Here is a 20,507-nt window from a genome sequence, read left to right on the forward strand (position 1 = left end):
ATTTCCCCCTTTGGAACAGTAACAGTCACCAAAGAAATGCCACGTACTGATTGGCTGAGGGTCTTTCCTGAATCCCATGGCTATGTGTGTGGGGGAGTGAACATCCTAACAGAATCAGGGCTTTCTTAGCAAAGAGGCAGGGAGGGATAGATGCTGAGTGAGTAACCGATAGTATCCACTATATTCACTTTCTTGATTTTCCCACTGGCTGCTCTTTTGTCTCCATTGTGCACTTCTCTCTCTTGGACTACTGCTTAAAATGTTATCATTTAATTTTAGTTTCAGACCTCTTCTACTCAGACTACACTCTATGTGCCATCACTTCCTTATCTTTGACTACTATCTCTAATCAAAGATACCTGTTATGTGTTATCTAATTGAGTCTAAACTGATGACTCCTAATTAAGGCATCTATTTCCATCAAAGTGTTTCTTCCAAGCTCCATACCATGAATTCCAAAAAATAAATACGTACTCAGTACTTCCTATGGTAGGCAGAATAATGTCACCCCACTCTCAAAGATGTGTATGTCTTAATCCCCAGAACCTATACATTTGTGAGGTTACATGGCAAAAGGCAATTAAGATTACAGATTGAATTAAAGTTGCTAATCAGCAGACTCGAACATAGGGAAGATTATAGATTATCCTGCAATATCCAGATGTGCTCTATTTAATTATAAATTTCTTTAAAAATGGAAGATGGAATGCTTGGGTAGCTCAATCGGTTGAGCACCTGGCTCTTGATTTTGGCTCAAGTGATGATCTCAGGGTGATGATCTCAGAGTCATGAGATCAAGCCCCGAGTGAGCCCCTAGTCTGGCTCCCCCTCAGCAGGGAGTCTGTTTTTCTTCCCTTCTCTCTGGCTCACATGCATGCACGCTCCCTCTCTCAAATAAACACTTTTTTTTTTTAGATTTTATTTATTTGAGAGAGCGAGCATGGGAGAAGGGAAGGGGCGGAGGAGAAGTATAAGCACACACCCAACTGAGTGTGGAGCCAGACATGGGGCTCAATCCCAGGACCCTAAGACCATGACCTGAGCTGAAGGCAGACATTTAACTGACTGAGCCACCCAGGTGCCCCCCAAATAGGTCTTTCAAAGTGGAAGGAGGCAGGGTGTTGAGAGTTTCACTAAACTACTCCATATAATTGCTGCCTTGGCATCCATTTTGTGTGGTTAAGCACACTAGCCTGTCTCTCAAGTGCATGAGGTGATAATCTATGCACTAAATAGCCTGCAGAATCACAAGTGTAGACTCCTGATGTAACTTCCCCAATGATCCTCATGATAAACAATCTCTCCTACCTTCCAACTGCTTCCCCTGTGCACCCCTTAGATAAGACTCCTCACTAAGCTTACCAAAACCCTGATCTTCTTGGTTTGAATTGGCTAATCTAGTCTGCCTGGGAACCCCAAAAGCATGGCCCTAATAAAGGCATGCCCCAGGTCCTTCTGTCCACTATCTGTCTGCACCTTGACCTTCCTATGTGGCCCCTCTGATGTATGCCATGTGCCTCCCCCAGGAACACTCCCCCAGAGTGAACTTCTCTAGTTCACTCTCCCTTGTGGTTTTTGGGAAAGAATCACTTACCATCTGACATACACCAGGGCTCTACTTAACAAATGTGAATTTAACAAAAATTACAACACAGGGAGAGGGGGAGAGGGAGAGGGGGGGAGGGAGGGAGAGAGAGAGAGAGATGGCAATGTGAGAAGGTCTCAGCCAGATGTCACAGGTTTTGTAAATGCAGGAAGGGGCCATAAGCCAAGGACTATGTATAAGCTCTAGAAGCTGGAAAAAGCAAGGAAAGAGATTTTCTCTTAAAGCCTCCAGAAAGAGTGCTGCCTTGCTGACATCCTGATTTTGACTGAGTGAGTCTCATTTTGGATTTCTGATCTCTGGAACTGTAAGATAATTTATTTGTGTTGCTTTAGGCCAAACGTCATGGGTTTGTTGGATTAAATGATGTGTGCAGAACAGTACCTGGCACACAGTTAATGCTATGTATGTAATTTTGTATTATTAATTTCCTGTCAGTAATTCATATAAAGGTAAGACCTAAATATTAAGAAGGAGCTCAAACCAATATGGGTAAACTATAAGAACTCTAACAAATAAAAAAACAATCAGACTAAAATTCAGCTTTGTCCTTTATATTTCCATGGTATACAATAATGAAAATACATGAAGATTGAACCACAGCAGCAACTTTCATCACTCGTCTTCACATTCATCAGAACTTTCTTCACTTAACTCCTCACTGCTTTCTCCTTCACTCTCACCGCTACTGTCTTCTTCACTATCTTCATCATCTTCCTCAAGATTTTGAGATTTCTCTGCCACAGAAAGGAAGAGAATTGCTTAAAATGTTCTTGATATTTGTACTCTTTGAAAAATAATTCTCCTTGCTTCTCTCTCTGCTAAGAAATATCTATCTTTGGAACATGAGGACTGAGTCAAAGTTTGCTAACTTGTATGCAGGCCCAAAGTAGTAGTACAAAAGGTATATTCTTACTGGTATAAAGATGTTTACAGATTTAGAGTAAATTCAAAACACAGATCTATGCAAGTATTTTACTACTGTTACCATAATTCTTAATGAAATAGAAGTAAGTAAGATGTATGGTAATTTAGAGGGTACTGGTTTTCCTTGGAATTGTGGGCTAGCTAGTCTAACGTGCGGCAATTAGCACATTTTGTTCCCTGTGAAGACTGTCATTGCTGATGCCTGGTGTCCAGTGAGCCTGCTAGTTAGTTAGTTAGATTCTATCTATCTATCTATCTATCTATCTATCTATCTATCTATCTATCTATCTATCATCTATTTATTTTAGTCACAGAGAGAGAGAGAGAGGCAGAGACACAGGCAGAGGGAGAAGCAGGCTCCATGCACCGGGAGCCCAACGTGGGATTCGATCCCGGATCTCCAGGATCGCGCCCTGGGCCAAAGGCAGGTGCCAAATCGCTGCGCCACCCAGGGATCCCCAGTGAGCCTGCTTTACGGGCAGTTCCACCCCACAGAGAAAAGGGAGACACCTTAACCACCCACCCACAAAGGACAATCTGGCTTCATGAAACCATCCAAAGATAACCAGTTAGCCTTTTCTTTTCTTTTTTTTTTTTCCAGGGAGTCTTTTCTTAACCACTTCCTGAGAGTGTACTTCACTAGTCTCCTGGGATAATAGGTTTTGAAATAGTGACTGCTCATAGTTCTACGAGAAAGAAATTTCCATTTTTAAATTTACCCATCAGCAACATTTCTTCAATAAGTGAGAAAAACTCCTTGGCCTCAGGATTTTCTGGTTCATAGATTAGGACTGAAAATAGACAACAGAATGTTTGTTATTGTTTTTTTTTAAGATTTTATTCATTCATTCATTCATTCATTCATTCATTCTTTCATCCATTCATTCATGAGAGACACACAGAGAGAGAGAGGCAGACACACAGACAGAGGGAGAAGCAGGATGTGGGACTCGATCCCAGGGCCCACGATTACACCCTGAGCCAAAGGCAGACGCTCAACCACTGAGCCATCCAGGTGCCCCAGAACGTTTGTTATTAGTCTTCAAAGTGTTTTGGCAAACAGGCTCCTCAGAATGAGATTGGAGCTGTCAATCAGAATCAGTGAATATGCACAAAGCCATAAATACCAACAATTATACCATAGGAATACCTAAGTGCAAACAGAGAAAATGTTCTGGTTATTGTGGTGTGTTGTAAGAGAAATAAATGCTCATTAGTTTCTACCACCTGTCTAAAGAATGCCATCTCTATCACTATGAAGCTTTCCTCACAGATCTTGTAGCCAAGTATTTCTTGACTGTAACCATTCCCCAAACAAGGGACATATCCTGCAAAATGTGGAGGCTTCACTAATGAGAAGTGCCTTGAGGAGTATTCATAATTCTGTTTTATCCATTTAGTGTTGTGACTCTCATGTAATATCTTGATGGCCCCCAGGGGGCACTGAAACATCAAGTGTGCCATTCACTTGGCTAAGAGTAAGACAAATAATTGTGGATGGTTCAACTTGGCTCCAGTGCTCTTAGGACATCCTCCCACGTGGCTTTCATCCTGACACAGCAAACTAGTGTCTCTCTTTCCTAATCTACCTACGAAACAATTTACCATCGATCTGGGTTAGCATGACTGTGCACCTACTCAGAAGCTGCTTTTAAGGATCCTACAGGTAGGTATTTAGACACCTTCTAAGGTTTGTTTTCCCCCCCCCCCCCTTTTAAGGTTTCTAATAAAAGGATCTTTTAATTCATTTTAAGTTGAACTAAAATATGCTTATCATTAGCAGTCTAAATCTTTCTCCGAGCCTCTTTCTAGAGCAGTTTCTCCAACTTGCCCCTTGAGATACTAGGTTCTTAAGATGTTAATGCGTATTTGGGAAACTAGGTCAAGTGAGGTTAGTCAGGTATGGTATACACTAGGAGCAAATACAGGATTTTACAGAACCATTAATATGCTTATAACTATTTGAATTTTATAGAGTAGAGAATGTGGTTTCCCCAACTTATTCCCACAGAATCCTTTTTGATGGAACACTTAATAAGAAATCTTGAACACAGTTTAGAAAATTTCATGTTGGACTTAGGGTTATTCCATGGGACTGGGGTATGGAATCAGCTACTCTTAATAATTTAACAAAAACCATTGACAAATGTTAATTTTCAAAGTGAGGGAAAGATATCTGCTTTCAAACTTAGCCCAGAAATTTGCATTCTAGGCGATGAACCAAAAATTCTCCTTAATGATTCACAGGCTAAGTAGGGTTTGTAAAAGGATAAGAAAACCTCTAGCACATTCAGTTAGTGTCCTGGGAGTTGTTTCTGACTTGAGCCCCTGAGCAGATCCAGTGTGGACTCTGAAGAAAGACTGTCAGATGTGAGTCCTGGTTCTGCCACTGCCTAGTTGGGTCTCCTTGAGGAAAATATTTAATATATCTGTACCTCAGTTTCCCTATCTGTAATAACACTATTGGACCACATTAAGCTGTTCTGGTGAATCAATGAGATAATGTAGATAAAGCACTTAGTCCAGTCCTTGGTGCACGGTAAGTGCCAAATAACGGCTGATTATCATTAGTTTTCCAGAAATGGCTTTGGACCTTGAGAAAAGCTCAGCTACTTCCTAAACATTCAGTGGATGTTTCCCTCTGGCTAAAGAGCTGGGGCAGGAGCTGGGGGATTCTGCTGCTCATAGGGCTCTGAATCCCTCTGACTGGAGCCTATTCTAGGGTAGAGAGAACATTGGTCTTGTTCACTGCTGCCTGCCTAGAAGAGTGCCTGACACAACCAGAGCCCTCAAAACATTAAAAAATGGAATAAGTGAATAGGAAGCAGTTTATGCCTAGATAAAATTATACTCTAATAGTAAAAAGTGATTTATTTCACTCAAAAGAAAGAAAGAAAACTGTATTGTAACTATCCTTTCTGAAGATACATGTATCTGCATTTGTGTTATACAAACTGATGAGAAACATTTAGGTTCTCAGGTCACTATTTTTTTTTAAAGATTTTATTTATTTATCCATGAGAGACACAGAGAGAGGCAGAGACACAGGCAGAGGGAGAAGCAGGCTCCATGCAGGGAGCCCGATGTGGGACTTGATCCCGGGACTCCAGGATCATGCCCTGAGCAGATGTTCAACCACTGAGCCACCCAGGCGTCCCTCAGGCCATTATTTTTAAACACTTACAACTATTATTGATGAAGTAGGTCTCCCAGGCCTAACTACTTTTCTGTGTAACATCTTGGGCTGCCTGTGAGCAGCACTGTTGTGCCCTGAGAAGACTGAGCTGCAGGTTCCTTACAGGTAAAGGGACCAATAAATAGAAAGACTGACTAGCACAAAATCTCACAATCATGATATGAACTAAGAAAAGTACTTGGGACTCTTGAATTTCAGTCTCATTTAAAAACCATTTTTCCAGGATGCCTCCAATGCCTGGCAAGAAAGGGCATATAGCTGAGATAGCAGTTCTGCATGACATGGCAGGAAAATGGCTGAGGAAATCTTAAGCACATAGAAAAACTGTGTGTGAAAGACACATAAATTCAAGCTTTCACTGACGAATAAAATTTCTTGGGGGAACCCAATACCAATTTCTTTTCAAAGTCAGGACAAAGAAAAGAAACCACAGGCACCTGGAACACCAGGTGGGAAGCCCTGAAGCCCAATGGAGATATAAATGAGTATACTGTGATGGGACAGCAAGGAAACATACTAGCAACTAGTGGCTTTATTTGGAAAATGAATTCATAAAGCATTTCAGAAAGGACAAGGATGCATTATTTTATATAAATTAATTGCCTTAGATACAAAGAAAATAAATATATTAGTTGACCATAGGAGCCATTTCAAGGCTGACTGACCCATTAAAAATCCCCTAAGTCCCTGCCTCCTTGACCAGAGATATGAGTTTATTGATCAAATGAGGAACTTAAAGTATAGTAGGATAACATAGGCATTCAAGTCAGACCTAGGATCTAATCCTAACTTTTCCTCCTAGTGGCTGTGTGACTTTGGTGAATCAGTATTCCTTGCTAAGACTCCGTTTCCTCATCTGTAAAGTGGGGTTTGTAGTATATGCCTCATTGAATTAAGAATGAAACAAGGTATTCAAGAATGCTCCATTACCAGGTGCTTGATATATGCATATATAAATACATAAATATGCAAATAATCTGTTTACATACATAAATATACAAATAAAGACAGAAAAGGTAAGTGTTCTGTAGAAGATGCTACAAGAGATAGTAAAAAAGACAAACAATACAATGTAAACACTTACATATAAAATATTTTGGGGTCCATCCTAGATGAAGGAAATTCATTTTGTCTATTTTCTGAATATAGAGAGGGATTCTGGGCCATTCTCAGCCAAGTGCTTCCTATGAGCATCAAACTAGTACTGTACTTCTCCCTGAGACAGAGCATCTCCAACTCTGTTCTTTATCGAACCGTTTTAACATTGCAAATGCTGGGTCTTCCTAATTTCATACCACTGGCTGGAATCTAATCTAATCCTATTTGGCATGCACCCAGCCCCAACTCATTCTCCAACCTCTCCAACCAAGTTTCCAGTCACCTCCCTTCCTCTTGGGAGCAGCCTTCTTCCCCAGCTGGCTCCCTAGATCATGGTGCTTGTCTTAGGGTCCTCTACAGCTCCTTTTCCTAGAGCCTAATCCTTAGTTTGAGGTGCTATTTGACATAGACAGAAAAGAGTGACTAATATTTCTAGAAGAGTCAGTAGGGGTGAAAACCAAACCAAACCATGGTTGATGTCAACCTCCTGCTGTCTCTCCAGCTCCCAGCATAATGTCTGGTACAGAGCTGGTGCTTAATATGTAGTTGTTGGAAGAAAGGGAGAGAGGAAGAGAGGCATTTTACAGGGACATCACCCCATTAGGATAGAGCAGCTTGAACTTTTTCTTCCTTACTGACCTGGCACTTAATGTGTGTTCACTGCTTTGAGTCAGGTCAATAAGCATTTTATTAAGCACCTACTGTTTATGAAGCATATGCAGGGCTAACAGCCCAAACTGTCTGACAGATGTGGTGATATCAGTGTATATATTTTGTGAGCTTCAGCCAAATGCTTTCTAAAATGATTGACAGATATGGAAATACAATATATAAATTTTCCCATAACTAGGCTCCACAAGAAACTCAGAGAACTGAGGGTGAAAGCTACAGACTTATTCACTTCTACACCAGTCCTCAGAGAAGAAAGGTGCTGCAGGAGGTGGCAGCTTGAGTTCCAGTTCTGGCTGTGCCACGAGCTCCCTGAATAGGGCTGAGCAAGCTGCTTATTCTCTCTCTGCTTTTGCTTCATTATATTTATAAAAAATAGATGACTACACATGATTCTCCTGAAGGGTTCCTTCTGCTCAGAAATTCTGTTTGTGTACCACCCAAAATATTTTATTTGGTGGCTCTAAAGGCCAAAGTGCTTGAAAGGATTATGCAAGGCAAATTATTTTGGATATAAAATAAGTAGTGTTAAAGCATTCAAGAAACTCATTTTAAAAACTAGCTAATGACTTAAGAAGTTCTGTATCTGTGTTGAGAGTTTGTGTGAGGTAAGCGAGAGAAAATCCTCACAATCCCTATACTACATTTTCACTCCAGGACTTTTACTGTAAAGACTTGGGTCTAACACTAGTTAATATTTTGAGTCCCACTGTCAATAAAGTTTAATTGTAAAGTTGCCGTTTTCGCTTTCAAAACAATTATGACTAATGTATTCTAGAATAATAGTTGAAAAGACTGGATTTCAAAAGACAGTTGAGCTGGAATCTTTCAAAATCATTAAGTGGACTTTTGAAAATTAGAAAGTAAAACCTTTGAAATTAAGAATTCACTGGATAGGGACACTTGGGTGGCTCAGCAGTTGGGTGCCTGCTTTCGGCCCAGGGTGTGATCCTGGAGTCCCGGGATCGAGTCCCACATCGGGCTGTCTTCATGGAGCCTGCCTCTTTTTCTGCCTGTGTCTCTGCCTCTCTTTCTGTGTGTCGCTCATAAATAAATAAATAAAATCTTAAAAAAAAAAAGAACTCAATGAATAGCTTAAACAGCATTTCAGAGACGAAGATAGGATAACTTAAAAACAGGTAGGTCAACAGAAAAATTCCAAAATGAAGTATAGAAATAAAAAAAAAAAGTAGAAAAACAGGAGCTGAGTATACATCAGCCAAACCACTAAAAACCAAAGAAAGAAAAATAACAATAGATCATTTCATTTCTCTACTTAAAAGTATCCAATGCTCAGAGGAAAAGCCAAATCCTCAAATTGTGAAAAGGTACTATGCAATCTAGAGAACCCCCAAACCATAATATCTCTGACCTCACCTCCTGTCACACCTCCCTTTTCATATTCTATTCTGGTTACACTGTCCTCCTCCTTGCTGTTCCTCCTTCCTCCTTGCTGTTCCTCATCAGGCACACTCACGTCTTGGCACATTTGCTATGAGTCCTGCCTTCCTGGACCATCCTTTTTTTTTAAGATTTTATTTATTTATTCATGAGAGACATACACACAGAGGCAGAGACACAGGCAGAGGGAGAAGCAGGCCCCATGCAGGGAGCCTGGTGTGGGACTCGATCCTGGGTCTCCAGGATCACACCCTGGGCTGAAGGGGGCACTAAACCACTGAGCCACCAGAGCTGCCCTTCCTGGACCATCCTATTCAAAACTGCTTTGCCTCTTCTTTCTAGTATTTTCTATCCTTCTTCTCTATTTTTTCCCAATAGCACCTATCGTTTACAACATGCTAATTATATATGAATGTGTTACCTGTTGGATGCTAGATACAAACATGGGATTATCTGTCTTATTGATGGCTGTATTCCAATGTCTAAAACAGTGCCTGGCACATGTAGACTCAAATATTTGTGAACTAAATGCATGTTTAAGTAAGGTTTGCTGCACTACCTGACACTTCTTTGAAACTAAAGGCACAGTTACTAACCCTTTATAATGAAGGTAAAGATCTTATTTTCCAGTGATGATTAGTTTTTGTCCATTCAAAGTTATTTTTAGAAGTCTGTTTATTTAAAAGATTTTATTTATTTATTCACGAGAGACACAGAGAGAAAGAGGCAGAGACACAGGCAGAGGGAGAAGCAGGCTCCATGCAGAGAACCTGATGTGGGAGTTGATCCCCGGTCTCCAGGATCACATCCAGGGCTGAAGGTGGTGCTAAACCACTGAGCCACTCAGGCTGCCCTATTTTAGAAGTTTAAATTAGTCCTTATACCAATCAATTTATTAATAAGGAATAACTGAGACACTATCAGGGAATTCATGAGGCCATAATAATCAGACCATCTCACTTATTATGGAATTCATTTAAAAATTAGAAAACAGGGATCCCTGGGTGGCGCAGCGGTTTGGCGCCTGCCTTTGGCCCGGGGCGCGATCCTGGAGACCCAGGATCGAATCCCACGTTGGGCTCCCGGTGCATGGAGCCTGCTTCTCCCTCTGCCTGTGTCTCTGCCTCTCTCTCTCTCTCTCTCACTATCATAAATAAATAAATAAATAAAAAAATTAAAAAAAAATTAGAAAACAGACAAGTATTTTGTACTTACTCATCTGACATAATTTTTTTGCCAAATGGTAGTCTTGACCCATTTCTGCTCGTAGGAACTGGAAAACATTAAGAAATTCTTCAGATAAGTATTTTCAGAGAGAATTTAAATGTTAATTTTAAACTCCCTAAAAAATATTCCATTAATGATTAACTATTTGGCTTTTAACATTTACACATTTTTCCAGGAGTGAGTCTGTAATCAGTCAATTAATTAAGAATATGTAAGGATTTCCCATGGCAAGACAACACAGAACAAGTATGATACCTCCATATTGCTGAAGCCATACAATATATGTACTACTTAACAATTTGAGAATACATAAGTTGATTCAACTGGCAGAGACAGTAAAGACATTAATTGCTTTAATATCCCTTTGGTTCAGATATAACGTTTATTTGTAAACTTCATCCATGATTACATGACAATATTAAAAAAATATTTACAATTATGTATATTTAATATTTTCTAGCTCTTATACCATCTAGTTTCTGTTTTACTATTTTAATATTTTTATTGTTACAAAGTAATACATATTCTTTTATGTAGAAAATTTAAAAACTAAATAAACACATTTTGTCCTCAGTTAAAAAGCATTTATATTTCTACCATCCAGAGATTTTTTTAGCATCTTCATATATATCATTTTAGTATTTTTCCATAAATGAACACATATGTACAAAAACTAGGATTATTCAGTAACCTTTTATTTTTTTATTTTTTTTAAAGATTTTATTTATTCATTCATGAGAGACAGAGAGAGAGAGAGAGAGAGAGGCAGAGACACAGGCAGAGGGAGAAGCAGGCTCCATGCACCGGGAGCCCGACGTGGGATTCGATCCCGGGTCTCCAGGATCGCGCCCTGGGCCAAAGGCAGGCGCCAAACCGCTGCGCCACCCAGGGATCCCATCAGTAACCTTTTAAAAATAAACCACATATCATGATAATTTTCTCCCCATAAAACTAGTCTTAAATTTTTTTACTTAGGCTACAATTTACTAAACTAATCCCCTATTCTAACGTATTTAGACTGCTTCCATTAAAAAATAACCCTATACTGGGATCTCTGGGTGGCACAGCGGTTTGGCGCCTGCCTTTGGCCCAGGGCGCGATCCTGGAGACCCGGGATCGAATCCCACATTAGGCTCCCGGTGCATGGAGCCTGCTTCTCCCTCTGCCTGTGTCTCTGCCTCTCTCTCTCTCTCTCACTATCATAAATAAATAAATAAATAAATAAATAAATAAATAAATAAATGAATGAATAAATAAATAAATAAATAACCCTATACTTAGATGATTGTTCTTGCTTGTGTGAGATATATTCTGAAAACAGTCAGGTATACTAGGCTTACTTGGCAAAAGACAGGGGCATGGAGTATTAGAAGAGATACTTCCCACACATTTCCAGACATGTGATACATACCCAGGCACCACTTTTTTTTTTTTAAGATTTTATTTTTTAATTCACGAGAGACACACAGAGAGAAGCAGAGACATAGGCAGAGGGAGAAGCAGGCTCCCTATGAGAACCCCAATGCCAAACTCAATCCCAGGACTCTGGGATCACAACCCGAGCCAAAGCCTGCTCAACCACTCAGCCACCCAGGTGTCCCAGAATTCTCTTATATTCTTAAAATCAATATTTGTCTAAGGTTAAGATCTGTCTACTCCTATTTGTAGTTTCCTTCCATTTTAATTATGGTATCTTGTGGTTTATCTATGTCATTCTTTTTTCAAATATCCTGCTTTTAAATAGATACATTAATTTGGTTTTTACTTTGAATTTTATATAATTCTTTTTCTTATTTACCTTATATTTATTTTGTTCTTTTTCTAAACTCTGTCATTAATATTTAGTTCATTTGTTGTCATTCCTCCTTTAATCATCATCGTCATCAAAGCATTTGAAACTGTGCTCTTTTCACAAGTTTTAAAATTTAATGTTGTAGTTATTATTTTCTAAATAGTTTGTGAGTTTAGTTTTTATTTTGATTTTTAATTCAAGTGTCATCTAGAAGAATATCTTTTAGTTTTAAGTAGTTTTAATTTGTGGGGTCCGTGGGTGGCTCAGTTGGCTGGGCATCTGCCTTTGGCTCAAGTCAAGATCCTGGAGCCCTGGTATCGAGCCCTGCATGGGGCTCCCTGCTCAGCAGGGAGTCTGCTTCTCCCTCTGACCTTCTCCCCTCTCATGTGCTCTCTCTCAAATAAGTAAATAAAATCTTTTTTTTAAGTAGTTTTATTATTGTAGTCATTTTTATTTTCAATGTGTAGTTTAATTGATCATAGAGAATGAGATCAATATAATATACAGTTACTATTTATGTTTTTAATATCTTTATGGGAAATTTAAATATCCACAGTAGAAAAAATAGTAAAAGAAGTACATGTCCCCAATTCTCACCTCCAAAAATTAAATTATTTTATTTATTAATTATTATTATTGTTTTGCCTGCCTAGACTATTTTAAAGCCTTTTACAGATATCATCTCATTTCACTTTAAAAACCCAATGACACTATGGTTATTACATCTAACAAAATTAAGAAGAATTTCTCAATATCAACTAAGATCTACTCTAATGAAGCATTATGTTATTAATACTAGCCTCAGAAAATGACAAGAACATGGAATCAATTTCAAAGTGCCCTTTGTATTGACCTATATTTTTTTGTTGTGTTAACACAAATATACTGTTAAAGGATTTCCTTTTAATAGTTCAAAATACAGTGAAATTTGGCTAAAGACTTTGATGAGAATTGCCTAAAAGTTCAAAGTCAAGCTAAAGTTTAGTGAGAAAACGTTTTTTAAAACTGGTTTTAAATTATTTGTGACATTCAAAATAAGGAGTTAGGACTTCCGGGAAGATGGCAGAGTAGGAGGACCCTAAGCTCACTTCATCCCATAGATACAATTAGATGACACTCATCCTTGCAAACAACACAGATGAAGAACCAAAGAGAGGCCAAACAAACTCCACAACTGGATGTAGAGAAGAGGCCACATTGAAGAGGATAGAAAGGGTGAGGACTCTTTGGGAACTTAAAGTCAACGGAACTAAACACTGGGGGAGGGAGCCATGGGCATGAAGAGGTATGAGACACAGACTATCACATGGGGGAGCCTCCAAGGGGAAGAAGAATCCCCATAACATCTGGCTTTGAAAATCAGAGGAGGTGAATTCTGGGAGTGCTTACAACCATAGGGACTTAAAGCCTAGAACTTTAAAAATCAGCAGGCTTGGCTCTGGAAGAGCCCAAAGGGCAATAGGAAGTTGAGGCCCAACCATTTAAAGAGACAGCACAGCAAACAGCCTGCAGAGATACAGCTTTGAAACAGCTTGAAAGGGCCTGGAGCCTATGGGAGCAAGAGTTAGTTACAGAGCTCAGAGTTTGCTGAGGAACTTCTCCAGGAACAAATCTGCTGGAAGACTCCATTTCCCTCCCTTGCCCCTCATCATTAACACACAACAACCCACCCATGGGAACCAGCACAGCATTGGCATTCACTACTAATTTCTTTACACTGCACCCCACCCCTCCAGCCAGGCCTGACTTGGTTCTGGTGTTGCACATCAGCTCCCCCAGAAAACCCCCACAAACTTTGCCAACACTGCCTCTCCTGACCTTTCATGGAGGACATGTGCACCTTGTTAAAAGAGCACCTCCTGCCCACATGTGCTTTGCCAAGCAGTCAACCAGCTCTATATCTGTGGTGGCTATGCATCCCCTGTGGAGGACCAGTGCCACCTAGTTAAAAGTGCACATCCTGCCCAGTACTTTCAAGAGCAAGAGACTGTAGCTAACTTTCTTCTTTTTTTTTTAAGTTTTTTTATTTATTCATGACACACACACACACACACAGAGAGAGAGAGAGAGAGAGAGAGAGAGAGCGCACCAGAGACACAGGCAGAGGGAGGAGTAGGCTCCATGTAGGGAGCCTGACGTGGGACTCGATCCTGGGTCTCCAGGATCATGCCCTGGGCCAAAGGCGGTGTAAACCACTGAGCCACCCAGGCTGCCCTGTAGCTAACTTTCTTAATACAAAAAAACAGACACAGAGAGTCACGCAAAATGAAGAGACAGAGGAATATATCACAAATGAAAGAACAGGACAAAATCACCACAAGAGACCTAAGCAAAACAGATATAAGTAATATGTCTGATAGAGAATTTAAAGTTATGATCATAAAGATATTCACTGGACTTGAGAAAAGAGTATAGATATCAGTGAGATCCTTAACACAGGAAAAAGAAACGATCAGAAATAACACAATAAATGAAATTAAAAATATACTTGATGGAATAAATAGCAGGCTGGACTAAGCAGAGGAACAAATTAATGAACCAAAAGTCAAAGTAATGGAAAATAATCAGACTGAACAAATGAGAGTAAAAAGAATTATATAAAATGAGAATAGACATGGAAATCAGTGACTCCATCACGTATAATAACATTCAAATTATAGGGATCCCAGAAGAAGAACAGAGAGAAAAGGAGGCAGAAAATGTATTTGAAAAAAATAACAGCTGAAAGCGTCCCTAATATGGGGATGAAAACAGATATCTAGACCTAGGAGGCACAGAGATCCCACAACAAAATCAACCAAAGGTGATCCACACCAAGACACAGTAATCAAAATGGCAAAAAGTATGACAAAAAAATTTTTTTAAGCAGCAAGAGAAAAAACAGTTACATATAAGGGAAACCCCATGAGGCTAGCAGATTTGTCAGCTGAAACTTGCAGCCAAAAATACTTTATCCAGTAAGGCTATCATTTAGAATAGAATGACAGATAAAGAATTTCTCAAACAAAAACTAAAGGATTTCATGAACACTAAATCAGCCCTACAAGAAATATTAAAACTTTTTGAGTGGAAAAGACAGACCATAGTGAAAGTATAAAAAGTAGGAGACAGAGAAACAGTAAAACTAAGTGCTTCTGTAAAAAATCATTCAAGGGATTCACAAAATGAAAGGATATAAGATATGACACCAGATACCTAAAGCATGATGAGGAGAGAAGTAATTAATGGGTTCAAACTTAAGTGCTCATCAACTTAATATAGACTGCTATACATAGAAGATATTATATATAAACAAAGGGTTGTGGAAGGGGAGTTGGGTGGGGGGAGGGGGTAACGGGGTGATGGGCACTAAGGAGGGCACTCGATGGGATGAGCACTGGGCGTTATACCATATGTTGGCAAATTGAATTTAAATTTTAAAAAAATTTAAAAAAAAAAAATTAAAAAATTAAAAAAATAAACCCAATGGTTACCACAAATCAAGAATCACTAATAGATATGCAAAGAATAAAGAAAAAGGAACCCAAGTGTATCACTAAAGAAAACCAACAAAGAGAGCAAGAGAAGTATCAGGAAAAAAAACCTATAAAAACAACTATAAGTAACAAAATGGCAAAAAATACATATCTAATGATAATTACTATGAATATAAATGGACTAGACACTCCAATCAAAAGACATAGAGTGACAGAGTGAATAAAAAAAACTCATCTATATGCTGCTTACAAGAGACTCATTTCAGACCTAAGCACACCTGCAGATTGAAAGTGAGGAGATAAAGAAACACTTATCAAGCAAATGGATGTCAAAAGAAAGCCAAGGTAGCAATACTTTATTGGACAAACTAGACTTTATTTTTTATTATTATTTTGTTAATCTTTAAAAAAAATTTTTTATTGGAGTTCAATTTGCCAACATATAGCATAACACCCAGTGCTCATCCCATCAAGTGCCCCCCTCAGTGCCCATCACCCAGTCACTCCAACCCCCCGCCCACCTCTCTTTCCACTACCCCTTGTTCGTTTCCCAGAGTTAGGTGTCTCTCATGTTTTGTCATCCTCACTGATATTTTCACTCATTTTCTCTCCTTTCCCTTTTTTCCCTTTCACTAATTTTTATATTCCCCAAATGAATGAGACCATATAAAGGTTGTCCTCTCCGATTGACTTCTTTCACTCAGCATAATACCCTCCAGTTCCATCCACGTTGAAGCAAATGGTGGGTATTTGTCGTTTCTAATGGCTGAGTAATATCCCATTGTATACATAGACCACATCTTCTTTATCCATTCATCTTTCAATGGACACTGAGGCTCCTTCCACAATTTGGCTATTGTGGACATTGCTGCTATAAACATTGGGGTGCAGGTGTTTCGGCGTTTCACTGCATCTGTATCTTTGGGGTAAATCTCCAGCAGTGCAATTGCTGGGTCCTAGGGAAGATCTATTTTTAACTCTTTGAGGAACCTCCACACAGTTTTGCAGAGTGGCTGTACCAGTTCGCATTCCCACCTACAATGCAAGAGGGTTCCCCTTTCTACACATCCTCTCCAGCATTTGTGGTTTCCTTTCTTGTTAATTTTCACCATTCTCACTGGTGTGAGGTGGTATCTCATTGTGGTTTTGATTTGTATTTCCCTGATGGCCAACAAACTAGACTTTAAAACAAAGACTAGGGATTCCTGGGTGGCTCAGTGGTTCAGAGCCTGCCTTTGGCCCATGGCATGATCCTGGAGTCCCGGGATCGAGTCCCACATCAGGCTCCCTGCATGGAGCCTGCTTCTCTCTCTGCCTCTCTCTCAGTGTCTCTCATGAATAAATAAATAGTCTTTAAAAAAAAAAAAACAAAGACTATAACAAGAGACAAAAAAGGACATTACATAATAATAAAGGGAACAATCCAACAAGAAGATGTAACAATTATAAATGCTTATATACCTAACATGGGAATACCCAAATATATAAAACAGTTAATAACAAATAAACTAATCAATAGTAACACATTAATAGTAGAGGACTTTACCACCCCACTTACATCAATGAACAGATAGACCATCTAGACAGAAAACCAACAAGGAAAGAGTGGCTTTGAACACGCTGGGCCAGATGGATTTAATAGATAATATTCAGAATATTCCATCCTAAAACAGCAGAATACATACTTTTCAAGTACACATGGAACATTCTCCAGAATTGATCACATATCATGCCCAAAACAAGCTTCAACAAATTCAAAAAGATCAAAGTCATACCATGCATCTTTTCTGACCACAACACTATGAAACTAGAAATCAACCATAAGAAAAAATCTCGAAAATCCACAAATACAAGGAGGTTAAACAACATGCTACTAAATAATGAATGGGTCAACCAAGAAATCAAAAAGTACATGGAAACAAACAAGAATGAAAACACAACAATCCAAAACCTTTGGAATGCAGCAAAAGCAGTTCTAAGAGGCAAGTTTACAGCAATACAGGCCTATGTCCTCAAGAAGCAAGAAAAATCTCAAATATACAATCTAACCTTACACCTAAAGCAGCTAAAAAAAGAACAATGAACAAAACCCAAAACCAGCAGAAAGAAGGAAATAATAAAGATTAGGGCACACATAAATGATATAGATACTAAACAACAGAACAGATCAGTGAAACCAGGAGTTGGTTCTTTGAAAAGATTAACAGATGGATCCTTTGATTGCCTCAGTTTACAGCTGTGGGCTGTTTCTGGGTACCAGCATAGGCAGGGAGCATCCAGAGACCAGTGGTCTGAGTTGAAATAAAACAGGTTGAAGTTCAGAGAGGCCAATGTTATATTTTCAGGAGAGCTCCAGCAATCTGCAGAGGTGTCTTTCTGAGTCTTTGCCTGGAATTCATCTGCGTATGTGTATTCAGAAACTACCTGAGGCTAGAGAAAGAATTGCTGGAATGAACAGGGATCTCACACTGGGCTGAAGAGAGCTCATGTTTTCTCTAGCTAGAGTGGAATGTCCTCTTAATACCCAGAGCACTGAGAAGAGTCCTCATTAGGGCATTGCCTTAGTAGTCTACCTACAATATAGGTAGACTCTGGACCCTCCCAACAAAGCTTAAAAAGCAAGACTTGAAAAGAGAAACCTGCTTCCCAGAAACTCAACTATGTTCCAGATCAAAGTCCAAAAATATTTAAAGAAAAATGATAAAACTTGTATCAAAGAACATAAAATTTATAATGTCTAGGATTCAGTAAAAAATTACCAGGCATGCAAAGATGCATAAAAATATGACCTATACACTGGGGAAAACTTAATCAAGGGTAGCCCAGGTGGCTTAGCGGTTTAGCGCGACCTTCAGTCCAGGGCATGACTCCCTGCACGGAGTCGGGCTCCCTGCATGGAGCCTGTTTCTCCCTCTGCCTGTGTCTCTGCCTCTCTCTCTCTCTCTCTCTCTCATGAGAAAATAAATAAAATCTTAAAACAAAAAAAAAAAAAAAAGAAAAAAAAAGAAACCTTAATCAATAGAAATCAACCCAGAATTACAAAAATGATAGCATAGCTGACAAGCATGTTGAAATAGCTATTATGTCATATGCTCAAAAGTAAAATATGAACATGATGAAAGAATTTAATATAAAAATATTTACATAAAACATGTAGAGATGATAAATATCTGAAATTTTATAGACACACATGGAGAAAAAGGGAGAGAGGAAGGGAGGATGGGATTAACTGCAGATTATAACTACAAAGAAAAGATCATGAACTTGAAGACAGAGCAATAGAAATTTCTAAAATGAAATATATAGAGAAAACAAAACAAAAAATGAACATCAGTAACCTTTGGGACAACATTGGGTGGTCTAACATACACGTAACTTGTAGCCCAGAAGAAGAGAGGGAGAGCAGAGGTTAAAAAAAAAATTATTTGAAGATTCAATAACTGAAAAATTTCCAAATCTGGTGTAAACTATAAACTCATAGTTCTAAGAAGCAACATGATATGCCATCAAGGCATATCATCATCAAATTGCCAAAAAATAATACAAAAGAAAAAAACCTTTATTTTTTTTATTATTTTTTAAAGATTTTATTTATTTATTCATGAGAGACACAGAGAGAGAGAGAGAGATGCAGAGACACAGGCAGAGGGGGAAGCAGGCTCCCTGCGGGGATCCCAACATGGGCCTCGATCCCGGGTCTCCAGGATCACACCCCGGACCCAAGGCGGCGCTAAACCGCTGAGCCACCCCAGCTGCCTGAAAAAAAAAACTTTAAAGTCTGAGAAGAAGATATACATAGATGGACAAAAGTAATAATAGTAGACATCTGCCTGAAACTATGTAAACTATTTAACAATGAAGCACCTTTTCAAAGTACAGATCTTCCTCAACTTATGATGGGGTTATATCCCAATAAATGCATCATAAGTTAAAATAAGTTGAAAATGCATTTAATACATCTAACCTACCAAACATCACAGTTTAGTCTAGCCTAACTTAAGCATGCTCAGAACACTTACATTAGCCTACAGTAGGGCAAAATCATCTAACAAAACCTATTCTATAACAAAGTATTGAATATCTCATATAATTTATTGAATACTGTACTACAAGAGAAAAACATAATGGTTGCAAGTGTATCAGTTGTTTATCCTCATGATGGCATGGCTGGCAGGAAGTTGCAGCTGCCTGGCATCAGGAGAGAGTAATCATAACACATATCACTAGCCAAGGAAGAAATAAAAATTCAACGTTTCTACTGAATGTGAATCATTTTCACACAATTGTAAAGTTGAAAATTCCAAGTTGAACCACTGTAAGTTAGGGACCATCTGTACCGAAAAAAAAAGAAAAAAACCTGGCAACCTACAAATCTCTCGCTCACACATTCTTTAAAAATGAAGATAAAATTAAGACTTTTTCAGACAAATGCAAGCCAAGAGTATTCACTGCTGGCAGAGCTGCATTATAAAAAAAAAAAATACTATAGCAAGTTTTTCAGTAAAAGGAATGTCATATCAGGTGGAAATTCAGCTCTACACAAAGCTATGAAGAACACCAGAAATGTGTTCCAAAAAAGATATCTTCCAATTAAAAAAAAAGTTTTAAAAGATTGACCACTGGGCAGCCCGGGTGGCTCAGCGGTTGAGCGTCTGCCTTCAGCCCAGGGCGTGATCCTGGAGACCCGGGATCGAGTCCCACGTCAGGCTCCCTGCATGGAGCCTGCTTCTCCTTCTGCCTGTGTCTCTGTCTCTCTCTCTCTCTCTCTCTCTCTCTCTGTGTGTCTCTCATGAATAAATAAATAAAATCTTTAAAAAAAAAGATTGACCATTAAAAATAAAAATAATAACAATGTATTATAGGGTTTATAGTATATGTGGAAGTAAAATGTAAAATGTATCCTTTGCATTAACAAAGGATAAGAAAGGGGAAGTTAAAATGTATTGTTATAAAGTTCTTACAATATACATGAAATTGTATAATATTAATTAGGCTGTGATACCAAAATTGAGATAAAACTGTTTTACTCTCCATAGAATTATCAGTAAATGTTCATGTACAATGTTTGCATGTCATGTTTCAGGCTTCAGTGCTTTTGCATATACTCTTCCCTATGCC

General features: G+C 38.8%; 1 protein-coding gene across 3 annotated transcripts in view; it reads right to left on the reverse strand.

The window, feature by feature from the left end:
• Nucleotides 1-2,141: 2,141 nt before the first annotated feature.
• Nucleotides 2,142-20,507, reverse strand: part of ERICH2 (glutamate rich 2) — a 35,053-nt gene continuing 16,687 nt past the window's right edge. For all 3 annotated transcript variants that reach the window (XM_055308172.1, XM_055308171.1, XM_055308173.1), the window contains 3 exons: nt 10,110-10,167; nt 3,250-3,321; nt 2,142-2,340 (listed from right to left, as the gene is read on the reverse strand). In XM_055308172.1, coding sequence (XP_055164147.1) covers nt 2,219-2,340; nt 3,250-3,321; nt 10,110-10,167 — 252 coding nt within the window. In that variant the 3' untranslated portion in view covers nt 2,142-2,218. The remainder of the gene's footprint in view (nt 2,341-3,249; nt 3,322-10,109; nt 10,168-20,507) is intronic.

The sequence above is a fragment of the Nyctereutes procyonoides genome, unplaced genomic scaffold, assembly GCF_905146905.1.
Source record: "Nyctereutes procyonoides isolate TBG_1078 unplaced genomic scaffold, NYPRO_anot_genome, whole genome shotgun sequence".
Taxonomy (NCBI): domain Eukaryota; kingdom Metazoa; phylum Chordata; class Mammalia; order Carnivora; family Canidae; genus Nyctereutes; species Nyctereutes procyonoides.